The sequence below is a fragment of the Tetrahymena thermophila genome, assembly GCF_000189635.1.
Source record: "Tetrahymena thermophila SB210 genomic scaffold scf_8254659, whole genome shotgun sequence".
Taxonomy (NCBI): Eukaryota; Ciliophora; class Oligohymenophorea; order Hymenostomatida; family Tetrahymenidae; genus Tetrahymena; species Tetrahymena thermophila.
The window spans coordinates 223,902-244,990 of NW_002476426.1; the positions used below are offsets into that span (position 1 = coordinate 223,902).

The window sequence follows — 21,089 nt, forward strand, 5'->3', positions numbered from 1 at the left end:
TCTAATTCATTTTTATATTAATTTAGGAATTATATCACTAAACAAAAGAAATTGTTTTAAATTAATTTTAATAAAAGCAAATTTATTCATGATTATATACTATTTGAACAATACATATTCCTATTTAAAGTCATAATTTTAAGAAATTTTCTAAAAAGGTTATTTTAATTTTAAAAGATTGATAAAAAAAGAAATTGTTTATATTTATTATTTTTAAATACTATAAAGTTTCAAGTATTAATTATGACTACCTAGCTCGTTTTTTACTTTATTTAAGGTAATTCCAAAAAAGAAAGGAATTTAAATACTTTAAAAATTTTCAAAGATTAATTTTATAATTAGCTTGTGATATATATATATATATATCATTGCTTTTTATATAATAAATTAATAGTTAATTGCAGATTTAGATGTCGTCTTTTTATAGAAAATCAATGAAAAAATTTTATATTGTTTATTATATTTAAGAGAAGACAATAATTATAAAATATAATATTAATTTATTTATTTAATTAAAAGAATGTATTTAAAAAAATTTATTTAGTATAAACAGAATAAAAATTTTATTTTTAGATAACTATGAGAATCAAATTTCGTTTTTAGCAGTCTCTCTCTGAAACTTGACACGAAAATAAACTAAAAAATTAAGAGTTGATCAAAAAAGGGAATGTAATAATTAGAAAGGGATTCAAAAAGATTTTGGCAGAATTAGATAGAATACAACTAAAAAAAAAGAAATTTAATAGGAAGTAATAAAGGAAGGGAAATATTAATTTGAAAAATAAATAAATAAAAAAAGACAGTGAGTTTAGCTTTATTAAATTTTCAATAAAATAAATAAATTTAAAAATCTAAATAATTAATATAATTAACAAAAAGAATTCTTAGAGAATCATAAAAAGGAAAAGAATCTCTTAAGAAGTGAAGTAAAGAAAGAGTCAGACAGACATCTAATAAATAAAAAAAGAAACCAAACAACAAACAAGTTTTATCTTAGGTATTTATTTTAGATAGCACAAAAAAAATGGATTAGGACAAAACCTCAGCAAAAGAGGTTTCTTCTTCTGTCTAGATATCTCTTGATGAACTAGAGCCTCTTAATATGTACTTATCATCAGTATGTATTACACTTCTCAGCGTCAGCTAAGACAGCTTCCACTAGATTATTCACTCAGAATAAAATTAACAAGTTATATCAAAATTCGCATCATCATCTTCGTAAAAGATTTTAATAGTGTCAAAACTTAATCAAAATAAAAGTAATGGAAATGATGATAATGTAGCAATAGAGTTTTCAAATGAAATAGAATCCACCAAAATGACTGCCCACTCTATAGCTTTTATCAAGCGTCACTAGTTTAGCATCTTTGAATAAGTTAGTGCCTACTCAGGAGTAATTTAAGTTATTAATTTAGGTTACTACGCTCATGACTCTTCCCCAATTTCTGTCAATCATCTTTATGTTTAAAACTGCTTCTTGCCAATATTCAATGCTTATCGCTAATAATTCGAAAATAAAGCTCCAAATAATAAGCAAGCATATTAATCACTACTCAAAAAGCTTAGTGAATTTAATTTAGCATTAATCTAATGTTAGCAAAATGTTGAAGTACCTGAAATTCAGCTTTTTTATGATCCTGTCTTAAAGGAAAGAGTACAAAAGCTCAAGGCAGAAGGAAAAAATGTTACAGTAGATGATTTTGAAGACCTCCTTGATAAAAATGAATTTATAGATAGCTTAGCTAACTGTGTAACCAAATGGACTAAAGATATAAGAGCTATTATTAACATGGATTACGAGGTAAAAATATTTAAATTTTTAATCATAAAAGTTTAAAAGGATCTGTGAATTTTATTAATAATAATTTTTCGCTCAATTTTATTACTGTTGTTAACAGTAATTAAAAATAGCTTTTTCTATTGAATTTGAAAATGATAAATAAATTTATGCTATTGCCTAATAGATTTTTTTACTAAGTAGAAGTGCCTACATAATTAAAAAACAGATACGATAACTCAATTATTTTAAATAAATAAAAATTTTATTTTATTAAAATCTCATATTACAAACAATTAAAGAATAAAAGGAATTTATTTTTTTTAATTAAAATTTAGGTTAGCAGTGGATCTACACTTCAAGAAATCAACTATTGGCTTAGTTATGAAAGAAGTTTAAATTTAATTGACTAGCAAATAAGTTAAATTGAAACAACTATTACTATTGAGTTATTGAAAAAGAAATTTAAGCATAATGTCATAGTACCATTTGAATATGATTTAAAGTTCAAACACACACTCTAAGAGTGCACAAAATGCAATTAGTTTATGAAAGAATTCCCACTTAACGACTTACTCTCTGCAAGCAGCTTGTAAGAAATCAGAACTTCACTATCTGGAATCTTTAATCATATGAAAAATATTAAGAGTCTTAGCTATACTCCTTAAAGAGCCTATTAGCTTCTTGAAGCCTTATCTCGTGACTTGAACTCCTAAATAGTTAAAATTTTAAGCTAATATAAGTTAATGACTATGAATTATGATCATTTCACTTAACTTATTGCTGATAGTCAGGAGATATTTAAAAAGTGGGACAAAGAATTTAATGCTTTCAAGTAATCTTTGAAGGGACACACCTCAAACTGCTTCTTCTTACACGTTGCTTTCATTCAAACCCGTCTTGAAATTATTATGGAAATTCGTAAATTGCACTAAACTTTGAATGAAGTTATTTAGAACATTCTTAGTAAAGATCGCTCTTCAGATAAATTAGGTGATACTAATTTCCTTTCCACTACCGAAATTAATGAAGCTTTCAGCATTTTCGATGATATTGATGTTCTTAATTCTTCTGAAGAAGGAGAATAAGCTTTAAAGTTAGCTAAGAATAAATATGAGCAAAGAATTGATTAGATTGAAATCCAAATCACTTTAAAACTTCGTGATAAACTTGGATAAGCAAAGGAAAATCCCAACGAAATGTTTAGAATTTTCAGTAAATTCAACAAACTTTTTGTCCGTCCTCATATTAGAGGTGCTATTGTTGAATATTAATCTGACTTGCTTGAAAAAGTATAAAAAAAAATTAGTTAGTTGCGTGAGAAGTTTGTTAAGAAATATGTAAATACTGAAACCTCAGTTCTCTGCAAGGTAATTATTATTTTTTTAATTATAAATTATATGTCTTTATTAAATTATTATTATAATAAAGGTCAGAGATATTCCCAACATTGCTGGTAGTGTCATTTGGACAAACTAAATGATTAAAAAATTAAATAAATATATGGATTAAATGGCTGATGTCTTAGGTGAAAAGTGGGTTGAGCATCCATTGGGATAAAAATGTAAAGAAACTTGCGAAGCCTTCAAGAACCACTTAAATCCTTAACAATTTGTAGACATGTGGTCTAATGAAATTTTAGATCTTAATCAAAAAAAGAGTGAAAGTGAAAAAATATTTAAAATAGTTTAGAAGCGTAAACTTGAATTAGATGTAAATTATGATGAGCGTTAAGTTAATCTCTTTAAGGAAACTCGTATTTTGAGTTCTTAAAAGGTTCGTTTCCTATCCTCCTTGTCATACACAGCTTAATAAGCTAAGAATATTTATCCTTTTGCAATGTCTATTTAAGAATCTATTCGTTCATATAACTAAATTTCAAACCACGTTGATGATAAAATGAAAAAGCTTGTTGCTTCTTTCCGTAGAGGTGTTCACAAATAAATTAGAAACGGTATGCAAATCAACTGGAATGGTGTTATCTATTTGAGCACATTTACTAAAAATTTAGCAGAATAAGTTTAAAAATTTGAAGAAGCTGTTAACCTTTTGAAAGATTATAGTGAATAGATTGAATCTATTTTAGCATTTTTGAAGACTTGCCATCCTTCCCATGAAACTTTCAAAGAAAAATTAGAAGAAATCCAAAAGTTGATTGATGATATTAACTTTTAAAAAGATTATTCTAACTTGCATATTTGGGTACCTGAGGTCGATGCCAAGATAGAAGATATTCTTGTTGAGCGTTTGGTCTAAATTATAAGGAAATTTGTTGTTGAATTCGAGACTTATCGTTTAATGGAAAAAAGAGAATTTATTGAGCAACACACAAGACATGAGCTCAAGATGAAGGATTAAGTAATTAGTATTGAACCTTCTACTGAATTTGCCCGTTACTATTGGTTCTAACAGTTCCACAAGGCTATTGGTATCATATGTTCTCTTCCAAGGTAATTTTTCAAAATATTTTTTTAAATATAAAATAATTTATTTACTTAAATATTAGACTAGAAGCCACTAGATATTCTACTTCAATTTCAAGTAAAACAGCAGAAAATATTAAAAACTCTGATTATAGCTCTATATTGCTTAAGATTCCTAAGGACGTTTTGATTGGATCTTACAATAGAATAGATTAAATTCTTAGAGATAATGAAAGATACGTTAATACATGGTTGAGCTATCAGTCTCTTTGGGCTATTGATTAGAAGAAAGTTTATGAACTCTTAGGAGATGACATTAATAAGTGGTAACAACTTTTATCTGAAATAAAATAAGGAAGAAGTACATTCGATAATTCTGATACAGACATATTCTTCGGTCCTGTATAAATAGACTATCGTTTAGTTCAAGTTAAAATTAACAATAAATATGATTAATGGCATAGAGAAATTTTAGATCACTTTGGTCTAACATTTGGCGATAAGCTAAGAGATTTCAACACTAAGATTTATAATGCACGTTTAAAATTAGAAAAGATTAGCTTTAACAATCCTTCTGTTGATGTAACTATTGCTATTACTGAAGTAAAGGAAATGATGGAAAAATATTCTGTATGGAACAATGATATTGAAATTTTCAGAACTGGTTAAAAGCTCTTGGAAAGATAAAAGTAATCATAAACAAATAAATTAATTTTAAAATTAAATAATTTTTTTATTAAAATATTAGATATTAATATCCAAATGATTGGCTCTGGTTAGATTAAGTTGAAGGTGAGTGGTCAAATTTTAGACAACTAGTAAATAGAAAAAATTAATAACTTGAAAAGGAAATTCCTACACTTCAAGAGAAAATCCTTTAAGATGAATAAATCTTAAATGAAAAAATTAGAGATGTTGAAGAAAGTTGGTCCTCTAAGAAACCTTCAAGTGGTGAGTAATCTCCAATTGAGGCCTTAGATGTTTTGAATATAATTTCTGGCCAATTAGGAAGAGTAAAAGACAATTATTCAAACTGCTGCAAGGCAAAACTTCTTCTCAATCTCGAACCTGGTAATATGTAAAAATTAGAAGATCTTGAAGAAGATATTAACTCTCTCAAGGAAGTTTGGTAAGAATTAAACAAAGTCTGGTAGAACATCGAAGCATTAAATGACACTCTTATCAATGCCATATAACCTAAAAAAATTAAGGAAGCTATGGATAATGCTAATCGCCTTATGACAGAAGTTCCAAATAAAATTCGTACATACGAACCATATGAAAAAATGAGACAAAGATTGAAAGACTATGGAAAAATGAACCGTATTATTGATAATTTAAAAACAGAAGCTATGAAGCCTCGTCATTGGTCAAACATCCTCAAAAAAATGAAAGTAATTTTATAATTAAATGCATTAATATAATTTAAAACACATTTATTATACAGCTTAAACCTTCATTAAATGAATTAACTCTTGGTCATTTGTGGTCTAATGAATTAGTTTTGAAGTATGAAAGAGCTATTGAAGATGTTTTAAGTGTGGCTTAAGGTGAATTTGTACTTGAGTGCATGATGAAGAATGTTAAGGAATACTGGAATGAATTTGAATTAGATATGGTTAATTATTAAAATAAATGTAAACTTATTAAAGGCTGGGATGATCTTTTCGCTAAACTTGACGAAGATTTGGGAACTTTGGCCTCCACTAAAATGTCTCCTTATTACAAGCAATTTGAAGAAGAAATTACTCCTTGGGATGAAAAGCTTCAAAGAATAAGAATTTTGTTAGACAGCTGGATTGACGTGCAAAGAAAATGGGTTTATTTAGAAGGTATCTTTTTCGGTGCTTCTGACATAAAGACTCAACTTTAAAATGAATATAATCGTTTTAAGGGTATTGACAGTGAATTTACTTCTCATATGAAGAAAGTAGCCAAAAAGCCTCTTCTTTTAGATGTCATTTCCATTCCTGGATTACAAAAAACATTGGAAAGACTTGCTGATATGCTTGCTAAAATTTAAAAAGCTCTTGGTGAGTATCTTGAAACATAACGTTCAGCATTTGCTCGTTTCTATTTCATTGGTGACGAAGATCTTTTGGAAATTATCGGTAACAGTAAAGATGTTACTAATGTTCAACGTCACTTCCCTAAAATGTATGCTGGTATAACTACTCTTACTAGTGAAAAGAATGAAAAGAATGATGACATAGTCAAGGGAATGAATTCTAAAGAAGGTGAATCCGTAGCTTTTGACACTGATATCAATGTAGGTGAAGATCCTAAGATTAATGTCTGGTTAGGAAAGGTAGATGACTAAATGAGACTATCTCTTGCTTCTAATTTATAAAAATCAATGCAAAAAATAGCAGCTATCGAGCAAGGAGATGACCAATCTTTATTAGAAATTATTGCATAATAACCTGCTTAATCAGGATTACTCTCATTACAAGTAAAAATTATTTTTATAACTTTTTTCAAATTGCTAAATTATTTTCATAGGTATTCTGGTGCAGCAGAGTAGAAAAAGCTTTCGAAACAAAAGAATTAGAAAGTGTAGTATAATATATTATCCGCTTTTTGGAAGTATTAGCCACTAATGTAGTTAAGGATTTGAAAAAAGATTTACGTCAAAAATATGAGCAAATTATCACTGATTTTGTTCATCAGAGAGATGTAACTAGACAGTTGATTATAAAGAACGTTGATAATCACAAAGACTTTGCTTGGTAATACCATATGCGTTTCACTTGGTTCACTAAAGAGCAAGACCCATTGAAGAAACTCTTGATAAATATGGCTAACGCTTCATTCCATTATGGTTTTGAATATCTTGGTGTAGGAGAAAAGCTTGTTCAAACTCCATTGACTGATAAATGTTATTTAACATTAACTTAAGCTTTACACTTAAGAATGGGTGGTTCACCTTTTGGACCTGCAGGTACAGGTAAAACTGAATCAGTTAAAGCTCTTGGTTCTTAATTAGGTAGATTTGTTCTCGTTTTTAACTGTGATGAAACATTCGATTTCCATGCTATGGGACGTATCTTTGTTGGTTTGTGTTAGGTAATATTCTTTTAAAAATTGAATAAGTTAAGCAAAAAGTTAATAAATATTATAGGTAGGTGCTTGGGGTTGCTTTGATGAATTCAATAGATTAGAAGAAAGAATGCTTTCTGCATGCTCACAACAAATTCTTATTATTCAGAGTGGTTTGAGAGAAAGAGCAACTAAAATTGAATTGATGAATAGAGACGTTAAGCTTAATCCTAAGATGGGTGTTTTCGTTACTATGAATCCTGGCTATGCTGGTCGTTCAAATCTCCCTGAAAACTTGAAATAACTTTTCAGACAAATGGCCATGGTTAAACCTGATAGAGATTTAATTGCTTAAGTTATGCTTTATTCTTAAGGTTTTAGAACTGCTGAAAAGCTCTCTGGTAAAATTGTTTCACTCTTCGAATTATGTAATGACTAATTGTCCTCTCAACCTCACTACGATTTTGGTCTTCGTGCCTTAAAATCTGTCTTAGTTAGCGCTGGTAATATGAAGAGAGTTGAAATAAGCAAAGTAGAAAACTTATCTAATTTCACAGATGCTTAAATTCAAGTAACTTTTTATTTTAAGATATTGCAATTATTAAATAAGCGGTTTTTTTAAAAATAAGGAATTTGAACAAAAGATTTTGCTTAGAAGTGTATGTGAAACTATTGTTCCTAAGCTAGTGTCTGATGATGTCCCTCTTCTTTCTAACTTATTATCTGGTGTCTTCCCAGGAAGCTCCATTCCCGAAATCAAGGAAGATGAGTTGCGCAAAGAAATTGAAAAAGTTTGTGCTAAGAGAAATTTACTTCCCACAGACTTGTTTATGCAAAAAATATTACAACTTTACCAAATTTAAAGATTACATCACGGTGTTATGATGGTCGGACCTTCTGGTTGTGGTAAAAGTGTTGCTTGGAGAGTCCTCCTTGAAGCTATGTACAGAGTAGAAAAGATTAAAGGAGAATCTTATATTGTAGACCCTAAGGCCATTCATAAGGATGAATTATATGGCAAGCTTGATAATACAACTCTTGAATGGACTGATGGTGTTTTCACTGGTATTCTAAGAAAGATTACTGAAAACGTTCGTGGTGAATCCTCTAAGAGACATTGGATTATTTTTGATGGTGATGGTAAAAAATATTTTTCATTTTTCATATTTTTAAAAATTAAAACTAAAAATTATAAAATAGTTGATCCAGAATGGGCTGAAAATTTAAATTCCGTTTTAGATGATAATAAGTTGCTCACTTTACCTAATGGTGAAAGAATTAGCATTCCTCCTAATGTAAGAATTATGTTTGAAGTCGAAACTTTGAAATACGCTACACTTGCTACCGTTTCTAGATGCGGTATGGTTTGGTTCTCTGATGAAATCGTATCATACAATATGATTTTCTATAACTATGTAAACAGACTAAAGTAAGAAAACTATGATGAAATTCCTAAAGAAGAAGATGATGAAAAAGAAAAAAGGAAGGAAACTCCTGAAGCCATTACACGTAAATAGTGTGTAGAAGCTATTCAAAATCTTTTCTTAGAAGGAGAACCTAGCTTTGGTGAATAAATTGTAGAAATAGCTTTGTCTTATCCTCATGTTATGGAATTCACTCGTATTCGTGTGCTTGAAGCATCATTTGCCTTAATAAGAAAGGGTATTTCAAATGTTCTCGAATATAATGAATCTCACCCTGATTATAATCTCGACCCCGAAGTACTCAAGAAATATATGCAAAAGTGGACTCTTTTCTCTTTAATGTGGGGTATTGCAGGTTCAATGACTCTTTATTAAAGACAAAAATTCGGTGAAAATATAGCTAAATTCAGTCCTGTTGATCTACCTCCTGTATTAATTTTTTATTTTTAAATTAATAATTTTTAAATTGAATAAAAATAATATTTAATTAGGTTGGAGCTGGATAAGAAAGTATTATTGACTTTGAAGTAAGAATTGAAGATGGTGAGTGGTACGCTTGGAAGAAGAAAGTAAATTAATTGAATGATATTTGATATATAATTAAAAATAAATAATATTTAATAGGTTCCTCAAGTAGAAGTTGATCCTATGAAAGTAACTGATGCTGATTTAATTATTACAACTGTTGATACATTAAGACACTAGGAAGTAAAAAATAATTTAAAATAAATAAATTTTTCTAATTTTTTGATTTGATTCTAGGTTTTGTGCTCCTGGTTGAGTGAACATAGACCTTTCTTGCTTTGTGGTCCTCCTGGTTCTGGTAAAACTATGACTTTAATGAGCACTTTGAAAGCATTGACAGACTTTGAAATGATTTTCGTTAACTTCTCTAGCTCTACAACTCCTTCTCTCATTCTTAAGCAATTCGATCACTATTGCGAATATGTAAAAACAACTTAGGGTTTGATTTTACGTCCTAAATAACCAAATAAATGGTTAGTTGTATTTTGTGATGAAATCAATTTGCCAGATATGGATAAATATGGTACAATGACTATTATTACTTTCTTAAGAGAATTGACTGAACAAAAGGGTTTCTGGAGACCAACTGATAAATAATGGATTAGCTTAGAGCGTATTCAATTTGTAGGTGCATGTAATCCTCCTACAGATACTGGAAGAAAACCTCTTTCTGCTAGATTCCTTCGTCATACTCCTTTAATTTTAGTTGATTTCCCTGGTCCTGAATCTCTCAAATAAATTTATGGTACCTTTAATCGTGCTATGCTCAAAAAGGTTCCTCATCTTCGTAATTTAGCTGAGCCATTAACTAATGCTATGGTTGAATTCTATACTCGCTCTCAACTTCACTTTACTGCTGATATTTAACCTCACTATATATACTCTCCTCGTGAACTCACTCGTTGGAAATATGCAATCAACGAAGCATTAGAACCATTAGAAAGTCCCGAAGATCTTGTAAGACTATGGACTCATGAAGCTATGAGACTGTTCTAAGACAGGTAATGAGTTTAAATTTATTTTTAAAACACATTAATATTATTATTTTTAATTAAAAGACTTGTTAAGGATGATGAAAAAGAGTGGTGTGAAAAGTTAGTAGACGAAGTTGCTCAAAATAATTTCCCTTCTGTCAAGCAAACTGCATTAGAAAGACCAATCCTATTCTCAAATTACATAAATAAAGATTATCGTTCAGTTGAAAGAGAAGAATTAAGAAAGTAAAGATATTATTTTTAACATTTTGTATATAAGCTTAACATTTATACATTTAATTAAAGATACGTTGTTGCTCGTTTGAAAATATTTAATGAAGAGTAATTGGATGTCCCAATTGTTGTATTTGATTCTGTCCTTGATCATATTTTACGTATTGATAGAGTACTCAGACAGCCTTTGGGTCATCTTTTACTTGTAGGTGCCTCTGGTGTCGGTAAGACTACTCTCACTAGATTTGTTTCTTGGATGAATAATTTGGTTGTCTATCAAATCAAAGCAGGAAGAAAATACAATGTCCACGATTTTGATAATGATCTTAGAGATGTTATGAAACGCGCTGGTGTTAAATAAGAAAAAATCTGCTTTATCTTTGATGAAAGTAATGTCTTAGGACCTGCATTCTTAGAAAAAATGAACGCCTTGCTCGCCTCTGGTGAAATTCCAGGTCTCTTTGAAGGTGAAGAATATATGGCTCTTATGAGTTAATGCAGAGAAGCTTAAATGAAAGAAAATAAAATGATGGTAATTTTTTATAAATTTTTCTTAAATTGCTTACTTAGTTTTTTATAATTTTAGGATACTGATGATTAAGTTTACAGAAACTTCATAAAGAATGTCCAAAGAAATTTGCACGTAGTTTTTACTATGAATCCTGCTAATCCTGACTTCTCCAATAGAACTGCAAGCTCTCCAGCTCTTTTCAATAGATGTGTTATTGATTGGTTTGGTGACTGGTCTTAAGAAGCATTGTGGTAAGTTGGTAAAGAATTCACTTAACACGTAAATTCAGATGAAGCTTCATTCACTAAGAGCTCTGTTGCTGAAAATGTTGAAACTAGATAATTATAGCTTGTCAACACTATAGTCCACATCCATAATACTGTTGTTAGTCTTAACAGAAACCTCGCTAAGAGTGCTAAGAAATATAATTATATAACACCAAGAGATTATTTAGATTTCATTAAACACTTTATGGAATTACTCCACTCTAAGAGATCTTCTCTTGAAGACTAGCAATTGCACTTAAATAAGGGTCTTGAAAAGCTTAAAGACACAGAAGAACAAGTAGCAACCATGGAATCCACACTTAAGAAAAAGAAAACTGAATTAGAATAAAAGGAAAAAGAAGTAATTTGTTTTTTTCTTATTTTCAAATATTTATTTAAAAAATGATTTATTAATTTAAAAGGCTAATGAGAAATTAAAATTGATGGTTTCAGAATAAAATAAAGCTGAATAAAGTAAAGATGAATCAATAAAGCTCACTGAATAAGTAGATAAATAAAAGGCAATTATTAATGAAAGAGAATAAATTGCTCGCCAAGAATTAGCTGAAGCTGAACCTGCTCTTATCAAAGCTAAAGAAAGTGTTAATTCTATAAATAGAGCTCAGCTTGATTAAATCAGATCTTATGCTGCTCCTCCTAAATTGGTATAAATTACAATGGAAGCAGTCATCTTTGTTATTACAAACACTTATACAGCTAATCCTGCTTGGGCTGATATCAAAAAGTAGATTGCAAATAAAGATTTTATCAAAAATGTTCTTGATTTCTCAACTGATAACCTCCAACCTGCAATTAAGAATAAATTAATTTAGAATTATTTAAAGAAAGAAGAATGGAATGTTGAAAGAATTTACAACTCTTCTTAAGCAGCTGGTCCTCTTGCTCTTTGGGTAGAATCATAAATCAGATATGCTGATATTCTATTAAAGGTAGATCCTCTTAAGAAAGAAGTAGATGATCTTAAGAAACAAGGTAGCATTTTAGAAGATAAAAAGAAACAACTTGATTAATAAGTCGAACTATTACAAGAAAAGATTTCTCAACTTAAGAGTGATTATGCTATTTTGATTGCTGATAAAGAAAATATAAAGAATGAAATGATTAAGGTAAAAGAAAAGGTCGAACGTTCTCAATAACTTTTATAAAATTTATCATCAGAAAGATTCCGTTGGGATGCCTCATCTCAAAACTTCAAGCAATAAATGGCCACAATCATTGGTGATGTCCTTTTATCTGGTGCATTCTGTAGTTATATTGGTTTCTTCGATCATTTCTACCGTCGTGTTTTAATGAAATCATTCCGCGATTATCTTGAAAATTCTGCTTACATCCGTTTCCGCAAGGACCTTAGCTTAATTGAATTCTTGTCAAAACCTTCAGATCGTCTCAATTGGTAATCTCATCGTCTTCCTAATGATGATTTGTGTACTGAAAATGCCATTATCCTCTCTCGTTTCCATAGATATCCTCTCATCATTGATCCTGCTGGATAGGCATAAGAATTTGTACTCTCTTTCTATAAAGATAAAAAAATAGCTAGAACTTCATTTGCTGATGATGCATTTATGAAGACCCTAGAAACCTCTCTTTGTTTTGGTTGCCCTCTATTAGTTCAAGATGTAGAACGTATTGATCCCATCCTCAATTCAGTTCTGAATAAAGAAGTTTACAAGGCTGGTGGTCGTGTTTTAATTCGTGTTGGTGATTAAGAAATTGATTTCTCATCTTCATTCTAAATGTTTATGATTACACGTGATTCTAATGCTCGTTTCACTCCTGATCTTTGCTCTCGTGTTACTTTTGTAAACTTTACTGTCACACCAAGTTCTTTGCAAAATCAATGTTTAAACATTTATCTTAAGAGTGAAACTCCTGAAACAGAAGAAAAGCGTATTAAACTTATGAAATTATAGGGTGAATATATTGTCCGTCTTCGTGAGCTTGAAGATTCTTTGCTTGATTCTCTTTCTAATGTAACTGGTTCTATTTTAGATAATGAATCAGTTATAGGTACTTTGGAAAAACTTAAGAGTGAAGCTACTAACGTATAACGTGAAATGGAACAAAGTGATAAGGTTATGTAAGAAGTTTAAAAAGTAACTTCTGACTATATTCCATTAGCAGAAGCCTGCTCAAAAGTATTCTTTGCTCTTGTTTCAATGAAATAATTACATTATCTTTATGATTTCTCATTAAACTTCTTTATGGAAATTTTCAATGAGTTACTTCATAAAAATGAAATACTTGCTGCAACTGCTAAGACTGATTTACCTGCTCGTCGTAGAGTCATTTATGATGAGCTCTTTATCAGAGTATTCTAAAAAGTAACAAACTCACTTCTTGACTAGGATCGTATTATTTTTGCTTTACGTCTTACATAAATAAAGCTTGGTAAGACATACGAAAATGCTTTTATGAATCTTGCTAAAGCTCCTAAATTAATTGAAACAACCTTATCTGAATAACTTCTTGAATCAAAGCTTACAAAATAATAGCTCAAGCTACTTGAAGATATTTCTACTAATACTACTGAATTTTCAGCTCTTTTACCTGATGTAAATCGCAACGAAAGCTCTTGGGTTGATTTCATCCTTTCTGAAACTCCAGAGGATTAAGTTCCTTCTGATTGGGCTCCTCAACAAAATCCAAGTATGTCTGAATTTGATTTAACAGTAAATAATCTTCTTCGTGATTTAACAGTTATTAAAATTTTCCGTCCAGATAGGTAAGATACTTTTTTTTAGTTCAGAATAACATTATTTAATTTTTTATTATAATTAATCAAGATTCCTTGTTGTTGCTAAGAGACTTGTGTCAAAGGTTATGGGAAGCAAATTCCTTGAAGATATTTAAATTGATATGAAATAGGTAGTAGAAAAAGATTCAAATTGCAAATCTCCTATTCTCATGTGCAGTGCTCCAGGTTTTGATCCATCTTACAAGGTTGATGCCCTTGCTAAAGAAATGGGTGTTAGACATATATCAGTAGCTATAGGTTCCTAAGAAGGATTTGATCTAGCTGATAAAGCAATTCAATAAGCTGCTAAATCTGGTATTTGGGTTTTACTTAAGAACGTTCACTTGGCACCTTCTTGGCTTTCTGAAGTAGAGAAGAGTATTCATAGATTAACTCCTCACAATAACTTTAGATTATTCTTAACCATGGAATTCAATCCTAAGGTACCTTCAACTCTTATTCGTTAATCTTACAAACTTGTATTTGAACCTCCTAGCGGTATTAAAGCTTCTTTACAACGTTCATTTGCTTCTCTTCTCACTCCTGCTCGTACTGATCGTCTACCAAGAGAAAGGTAAAATAAATTTTCAAATTTGATATAATTTTAACTAATTAATATTTATTTATCAATTAGATCAAGATTACATTTCCTTCTTGCCTGGTTGCATGCTATTTTATTAGAGAGACTTAGATACACACCTATTGGTTATACTAAGGTTTATGAATTTAATGAAGCAGATCAAAGATGCTCACTTGACTTAATTGATGAATTCGTAGATTCTCTAGGTGACCGCTCAAATATAGATCCTGATAAACTTCCTTGGGAAGCTATCAGAACTATTTTATGCTAGAATTTATATGGTGGTAAAATTGACAATGAATATGATGGTAAGATCCTTGAATCATTAGTTGAGCACTTATTCAATCCTAACGCTTTTAACGCAAATTATGACATGTTCTCTACATCAGAAAAAAATATTTAACTCATCAAGATGCCAGAAGCAATTCGTCAATCTTAATATGTTGAGTGGATAGAAAAATTGCCAAATGTAGAATCTCCTGCTTGGAGTGGTTTACCTGTAAATGCAGAAAAAATCCTTAAAGAATAAAATACAGAACGTGCATTAAATTTATTATGGACTTTGTAGGATGTAAATGATGAAGAAATCGAAGAAATAGATATGGGAGTTAAGCCAAAGACTGGAGGCTAAGGTTAGTAATCCCAACAAGTATAATGGTTGCGTACTGTTTAAGAGAGATCTGAATCATTCCTCAAGGTTCTTCCTCAACAAATTGAAAAGTTAAATCGTACTGCTACTTCAATGAATGATCCTCTCTTCCGTTTCTTGGAAAGAGAAATTACTGTAGGTACTAAGCTACTCAATGAAATTAAGTCTAACCTAAAGGATGTTATTTAAATGGCTGCTGGTAATATTGCTGGTACTAATGTAACAAAATAACTTGCTAAGGATGTCTATTCTGACGTAGTTCCTAAGGCATGGGTTAAATTTAATAGTTATTGCACAAGTCTCAATGAATGGATTTTTGATTTCAAGCAACGTATTGATTAATTCAATAAGGTAAATAAATTGAAAATATTTAATAAAATTTAAAATTATTATTTTAATTAACAAAAAAAGCTTGCAATCATACCAAATTACCAAAAATCAGGTGTTTGGATTGGACAATTATTATATCCTGAAGCTTATATGACTGCCACTAGATAGTTTGTAGCTTAAAATAATGCTTGGTCATTAGAAGAACTGGAACTCTAAGCTTCAGTTTATAGTGAAGGTGACTAACTAGGAGATGATTGCTTCTTAGTTAAAGGTATGTCTATTGAAGGAGCTGACTGGAAAGGAACTCAACTTTTACTTAGTAACGAAATAAGAATTATGTTACCTCCTATTATCTTCAAGTGGGCAAGATCATCAACAAAGGGAGTTCAAGATGGACAAATTATGGTTCCTGTCTATCTCAATAAAGCAAGAAAAAATCTAATTTTCAGTTTAAAGGTAATATTAAATTTAGTAAAAACTAATCAAAATAAAATAATTTTTTTTACCCAATAAAAGATGAATTGTGGTCACATTCCTCGTGCTCAACTCTACTAGAAAGCAATTACATTGATTGCTTGGAATAATTCTTGAAGAACAATTTTTAATTTAGTGAAACTTTGACAGGTAGAAGATAAGTTTCAAATACAAAATATTAACAAAAATAAATAAATAAAAATGTATCAATAAAATTTCAAAAAAATTAATTATATAAAATAATTAAATTTATAATTACAAAAATGCTTTTCAAATAAAAATTTATATTTGTCATCTTTTATTTTTAATTAAATAGTGTTTAAGTTCTACTAACAACTTTTCATAATCTTAATTTGTTAATTCTACATTCAATATATTTGTTTATTTACTAATAGATTTAACCTTATTTTATTAAGATACTAATTTTTTTATTAAAACCAAAAATTTTATTCACTTAAATCAATTAAGTTAATAATAAAAATTTTAAATATGTAATTCAGGTCTTGTTACAACCTTCTGAGGAAGAAATTCTCATCTGTATAGTTTGCAGAATCAAGTTACTTTTAGGATATTAAGTAAGATTGCTAAAGAGCATTGGTTAATTAAAACCCTAGAGATTCAGCTTTCATGATTTAGAAGATATACAAATCCATAAATAATAATGAGCAATAATTAAAAGATGAAATTTTAAATTGTCATGTTAATAATAACTACTAAGGATAGACATATGATTTTCCTGAAAATGTCTAATCATCAAGCGTTAAAGATATAAATTAATTTTTAAAAGACAATAAAATTAGTAAAAATATATAACTGCTTCATTCCCTTGCTCATATTGAATATAACGCAATGAAGAGTTATCTTGACACTTCTATTAGATTTCTAGATAATGTAAAAAGTGAGTAAAAATTTGAGTTTTTTAAAGATATAATGAGAGTATCTTGTGAAGAATCTGAACATTTTATTCTTTTATCAGACAGACTAAGTCAAGATAACATAATTTATGGCGATATTCCTGTCCATACAGGTCTGATTGATAATGTTAAAAATTCAATTAACTGCCCTCTTACAAGAATAGCTCTAATTTCTATTGTATAAGAAGGTAAAGGTGTAGATTCAGGGGATAGACTTTTAGTTAAATTAATTTCATTCTAAGATAAAATAGGAGCTAAAATATTACAAAGAATTTTAGATGAAGAAGTTGGCCATATAGGTATTGGAAATAAATGGTTTTAGATCATTTGCAAAAATTAAAATATAGACCCTATTATAAAATTTAAAGAAATATGCTAAAATCATGGAGTTAAATTCTTTAAGCCTTATAATAAAGAAGCTAGAATTAAAGCTGGTTATGATGAAAATTGGATATAAAAAATTTGGGAAGAAAATTGAATTTGAAAAAAAATTAATTTGAGAATTATTAAATATTAATAAAAATTAACAATCATAAGTAGAATAGAATGATTTTTTAAAAATTAAATAAATAAAGATTAGAAAAAAAATAAATGAAAATAAAATAATAAATTGCAAATAAGATGATTAAAATATTATTTAAAACGTATGATTAATTTAGAATAAGAAGTGAAATAAGTGTAAAAAAGTATATATACAATAACAATATTATTTTTTATTTAATTATTAATTAATTAATTCATGAGTTAGTATAGTAGGAATCTTCACAAAATATCATTTAATATATAAGAGGAATAAATTTTTATTAGTCTACATTAAGAATACTATTTATACGTTTGGTTTAATCTGTTTCACTCAAGTTTTAATCTTACAGCTTTTTTTATAAATTTAAATATTTTAAAATAAGATGAAATGAATATATTTTATTTGTATATTAATTTATTGTTTTTTGTTTGTTTGTTTGTTTTACCTGAATTTCTTAGTAAATTTAAATAAATAAATCTTCGCCTAGATTTCTTTCTAAATAAACTTTTAATGCTTCTATTCTGTTAAATATTGAGTCTTTCTCACTCATACCTGGAATTTGAATACCATCTACACCCAAAAATCTTATATTATTAACAATGAGAATTCATTTATGTATTTAAAATTTAAAATTTTTACTCGCATTTAACTCTCTAATCTTCAGGCTCTTCAAAATCTTCATCAGAGTCAGATTATTAGGTATTATTGAATTACTTTTTTTGATTGCTTAAGATAGAGTTTATAGAGTTTGATCGTTATTTTTGTATTTATTAATCGCTTTCTATTTTGTATTTAGTTAAATAAATAAATGTATTATATAAAATTAAATAAAATTACATTATTATTATATTTGAGGTAGGGAAAAATTAGGTATTTGGGATAAAGAATTTTTTTAATGATTTTAATTAGGAAGAGGTATATTTGCTAAACTGCCTGAATTTCCTTGCTGTTTTCTACTTGAAGAAATAGAAGAAGAGGATAAAGATGGTAGTAATGGATTGCTTAAGTGCTCTATACTGCTTCTGACTGCTTGATTTTAATTAGCTAAAGGAGGAATACTAGTATATACATTATTTTACTAAGGGTTAATTATTTTGTTTGAGCTTTTGTGATACAAAGGACTTACTATCTTATTATTTGAGTTATTTTGATTTTATAATAAAGGCGAGGTACTTTTTTAATTTTAATAAATACTATTGTCTTAAGATCCATCGAAAGATCTTCTCAAGGGATTTTATATACTTTAAATATTTTTATAGTTTTAATAAGGATTTATATTGTCTTATCTAGTTAGAGAAGATTATCTTACACCATTATTTTATAGAATTTAATTTTCATTTTTATTTATCAATTAGATGTTATTTATATTTGCTTAATTACCTTAAATGTTATTTTTCATCTAAATCTATTAGTTGCCTAGATTTAGGGAAATTTAATTTGCTTACTGTTATCCAACACCTCCATTCATCTAAAATGAAGGAAATTAGCTTTTTATTTCTGCTAAAGTAGTGGATTATTATTAGTCAGAAGATGATGAACCATAAAGATTATTTATTTTTTTTTCTTAAATTGGAGTTCTAAACTCTTCTCCATTTTATTTAATAGCGCTTTAAGAGTAAGAGATTTAGTTTTAAACTCCTTACTTTTCTTTATATTCTTGCTAATTTTGTAAATATTAGAGTTTCTGTTGTTAAATAATACTATCGCAATTAGATGCTATTTACTATTATTACTATGGATTTTATATTTAATTCTGGTGTTAATATAATTGCCTTAAAAAAGAAGAATTTAAGCTTTGTGGCTGCTAATTACTATTTTATATGTTTGACTTTTATTGCTCTTACTATTATTTTGCTAAAGGAGCTTGGTTTTCATCATTTTTTGTGATTTGTCTTTCTATATTATTTGACTGAATCCCTTCTGCTAATTATTATATTACTTAAACATCATTTTAAGAGCTTGTTCCTTTGCGGTTACTTGATTATTACACCATATTTGCCAAAATTTTATTTATTGTGTTAGCTAAAAACTATTTTTCTAAAATTTTTTTAACAGAAGGCCTTTTTGCAGGATGTCTTTAAAGCATTTCGCCTATTAAATCGCTTAATTAGGGTGAGTAGCAATTTGGAATAGAAGGATAGTTTCCCTTTAAGATTTTAAGAACCAACCCCTATTAATCTTTAAAAGTGATAAATGTAAATTTCAATATTTACATTAAAACTTACGTTTTGCATCAAAAGCATGTCTTAGTGTACATAATTCATATAAAATGCACCCAAGACTCCATATATCAGTTTTTTGATTATAGGGCTTTTACTGTTATTATTTTGTAATATATTTATTATGAATCTGTTTTTTAAACAAAGCAGATAATAAACAAGATTTAAAAATATACTTAACATATTTCAGGAGATAAATAGTAAGGCGTTCCTATGGCTGTCTTAGCCATTTCACAAGTATTTTAAAGTACTTTAGCTGTATATTAAAATTTTATTATATTTATATATCCTACTTGCAATTATATTAATATTTACCAATACCAAAGTCTCCTATTTTGATTTACTTTGATTTAGTTAAAAAAATGTTTTGGGTTTTAAGATCCCTATGTAATATTCTCCTATCGTGAATAAATTTCAAACCAAAACAAATTTAAACAAACCATTCCAGAATTTATTATTCTGTAAATCCTTATCCTGTTTTCTTTTATTCAATAATTTAATTGTAAAGATCTCCTTCTTCACAATAATCCATAACTATACACAAATATCGACTTTTTATATATAAAAAAATATATTAATATTATATTTGAATTTAAAGATTGATAAATGTTTAGGATTTTCAAAATATTTATTGAAATTCCAATATTTTATTATTTTTTTAATGAAACATGCTTTCTGTTTTTGTAAAATATTTTAAATCTTTACTCTTTATCGACAAAAGACTCACGATAAGCTATGATGAAAGGATGTCCTAGTTCTTTTAAAAATTTAACTTCATTTAATGCATCTTATCTTTATCTTTAATCTAAACGCAAAATATCTATAATCTATTAGTAATTAAAAAACAATCTTAAACATTTTTGAAAGACAAATAAGTTCTTTTTTTTCTTGATTAATTGTATTTATTTTGTTTCATAGTAAATCCTACTAAAATTTCAAAAACTCTATTATCGTTTATTAAAAAATGTATACCTTCATTATATAATATTTTCGATTGATTTTGGACTAAACTAATACTGCCAATCCAAAATTTCCTTTCCCTACAAGTTCTATCTTAATATAGTTATCCATATGTACCTTTTTAGAGTTATTTTATTATTCTTTTATAAGATTTATGATATAGATTTAAGCTTAATGGATTTGTTTTTTAACGAAAAATTCTTTCGTTTATAGTATTTATTATTCAGCAAATTTTGTAAAAAATTTATAAATAGTCAAAAAAAATTTTTAATTTCAAATTCATATGATTTTAAAAGCTTATTAAAAACTGAAATTAGATGATATACAATAAATCATATATTCAGAAAAGCAGGTAGGCAGGTAGGTAGCTATAAATAAAACTAGCTATTTAATAGAATAAAAATGATAATGATATCAATTATATTAAATATAACAAATTTTTTGTATTGGCCTTGGAATAAACTGATTTAAAATTTATTCATAATATAAAATTATTTATATAATTTATC

At 28.0% G+C, this 21,089-nt stretch overlaps 3 protein-coding genes across 3 annotated transcripts; 2 read left to right on the forward strand and 1 right to left on the reverse strand. All coding sequences in view use genetic code 6, as the record gives it.

The window, feature by feature from the left end:
• Nucleotides 1-1,024: 1,024 nt before the first annotated feature.
• Nucleotides 1,025-16,081, forward strand: TTHERM_00046310 (dynein heavy chain, cytoplasmic protein; the record flags this gene model as incomplete). Its single annotated transcript, XM_001014626.3, has 21 exons — nt 1,025-1,801; nt 2,116-3,147; nt 3,209-4,227; nt 4,284-4,889; nt 4,949-5,594; nt 5,648-6,652; nt 6,703-7,266; nt 7,322-7,810; nt 7,869-8,379; nt 8,440-9,092; nt 9,155-9,232; nt 9,288-9,371; nt 9,426-10,189; nt 10,247-10,408; nt 10,469-10,928; nt 10,983-11,534; nt 11,596-13,919; nt 13,981-14,505; nt 14,566-15,511; nt 15,572-15,946; nt 16,007-16,081. The coding sequence occupies 21 exons, from the start codon at nt 1,025-1,027 to the stop codon at nt 16,079-16,081; spliced, it is 13,647 nt and encodes a 4,548-aa protein (XP_001014626.2).
• A 372-nt stretch (nt 16,082-16,453) lies between these two features.
• On the forward strand, nt 16,454-17,356 carry TTHERM_00046320 (Rbn1; the record flags this gene model as incomplete). Its single annotated transcript, XM_001014627.1, has 1 exon — nt 16,454-17,356. One exon carries the CDS (start codon nt 16,454-16,456, stop codon nt 17,354-17,356), a length of 903 nt encoding a protein of 300 aa, XP_001014627.1.
• Nucleotides 17,357-17,615: 259 nt separating this feature from the next.
• TTHERM_00046330 (plant dual-specificity MAP kinase kinase family domain protein) lies at nt 17,616-20,826 on the reverse strand (the record flags this gene model as incomplete). Its single annotated transcript, XM_001014628.3, has 9 exons — nt 20,593-20,826; nt 20,326-20,447; nt 19,936-20,171; nt 19,797-19,876; nt 19,627-19,717; nt 18,239-19,579; nt 18,041-18,182; nt 17,847-17,985; nt 17,616-17,750 (listed from the first exon to the last, which is right to left on the reverse strand). Exons 1-9 carry the CDS (start codon nt 20,689-20,691, stop codon nt 17,616-17,618), a joined length of 2,385 nt encoding a protein of 794 aa, XP_001014628.2. The 5' UTR covers nt 20,692-20,826.
• Nucleotides 20,827-21,089: the final 263 nt, after the last annotated feature.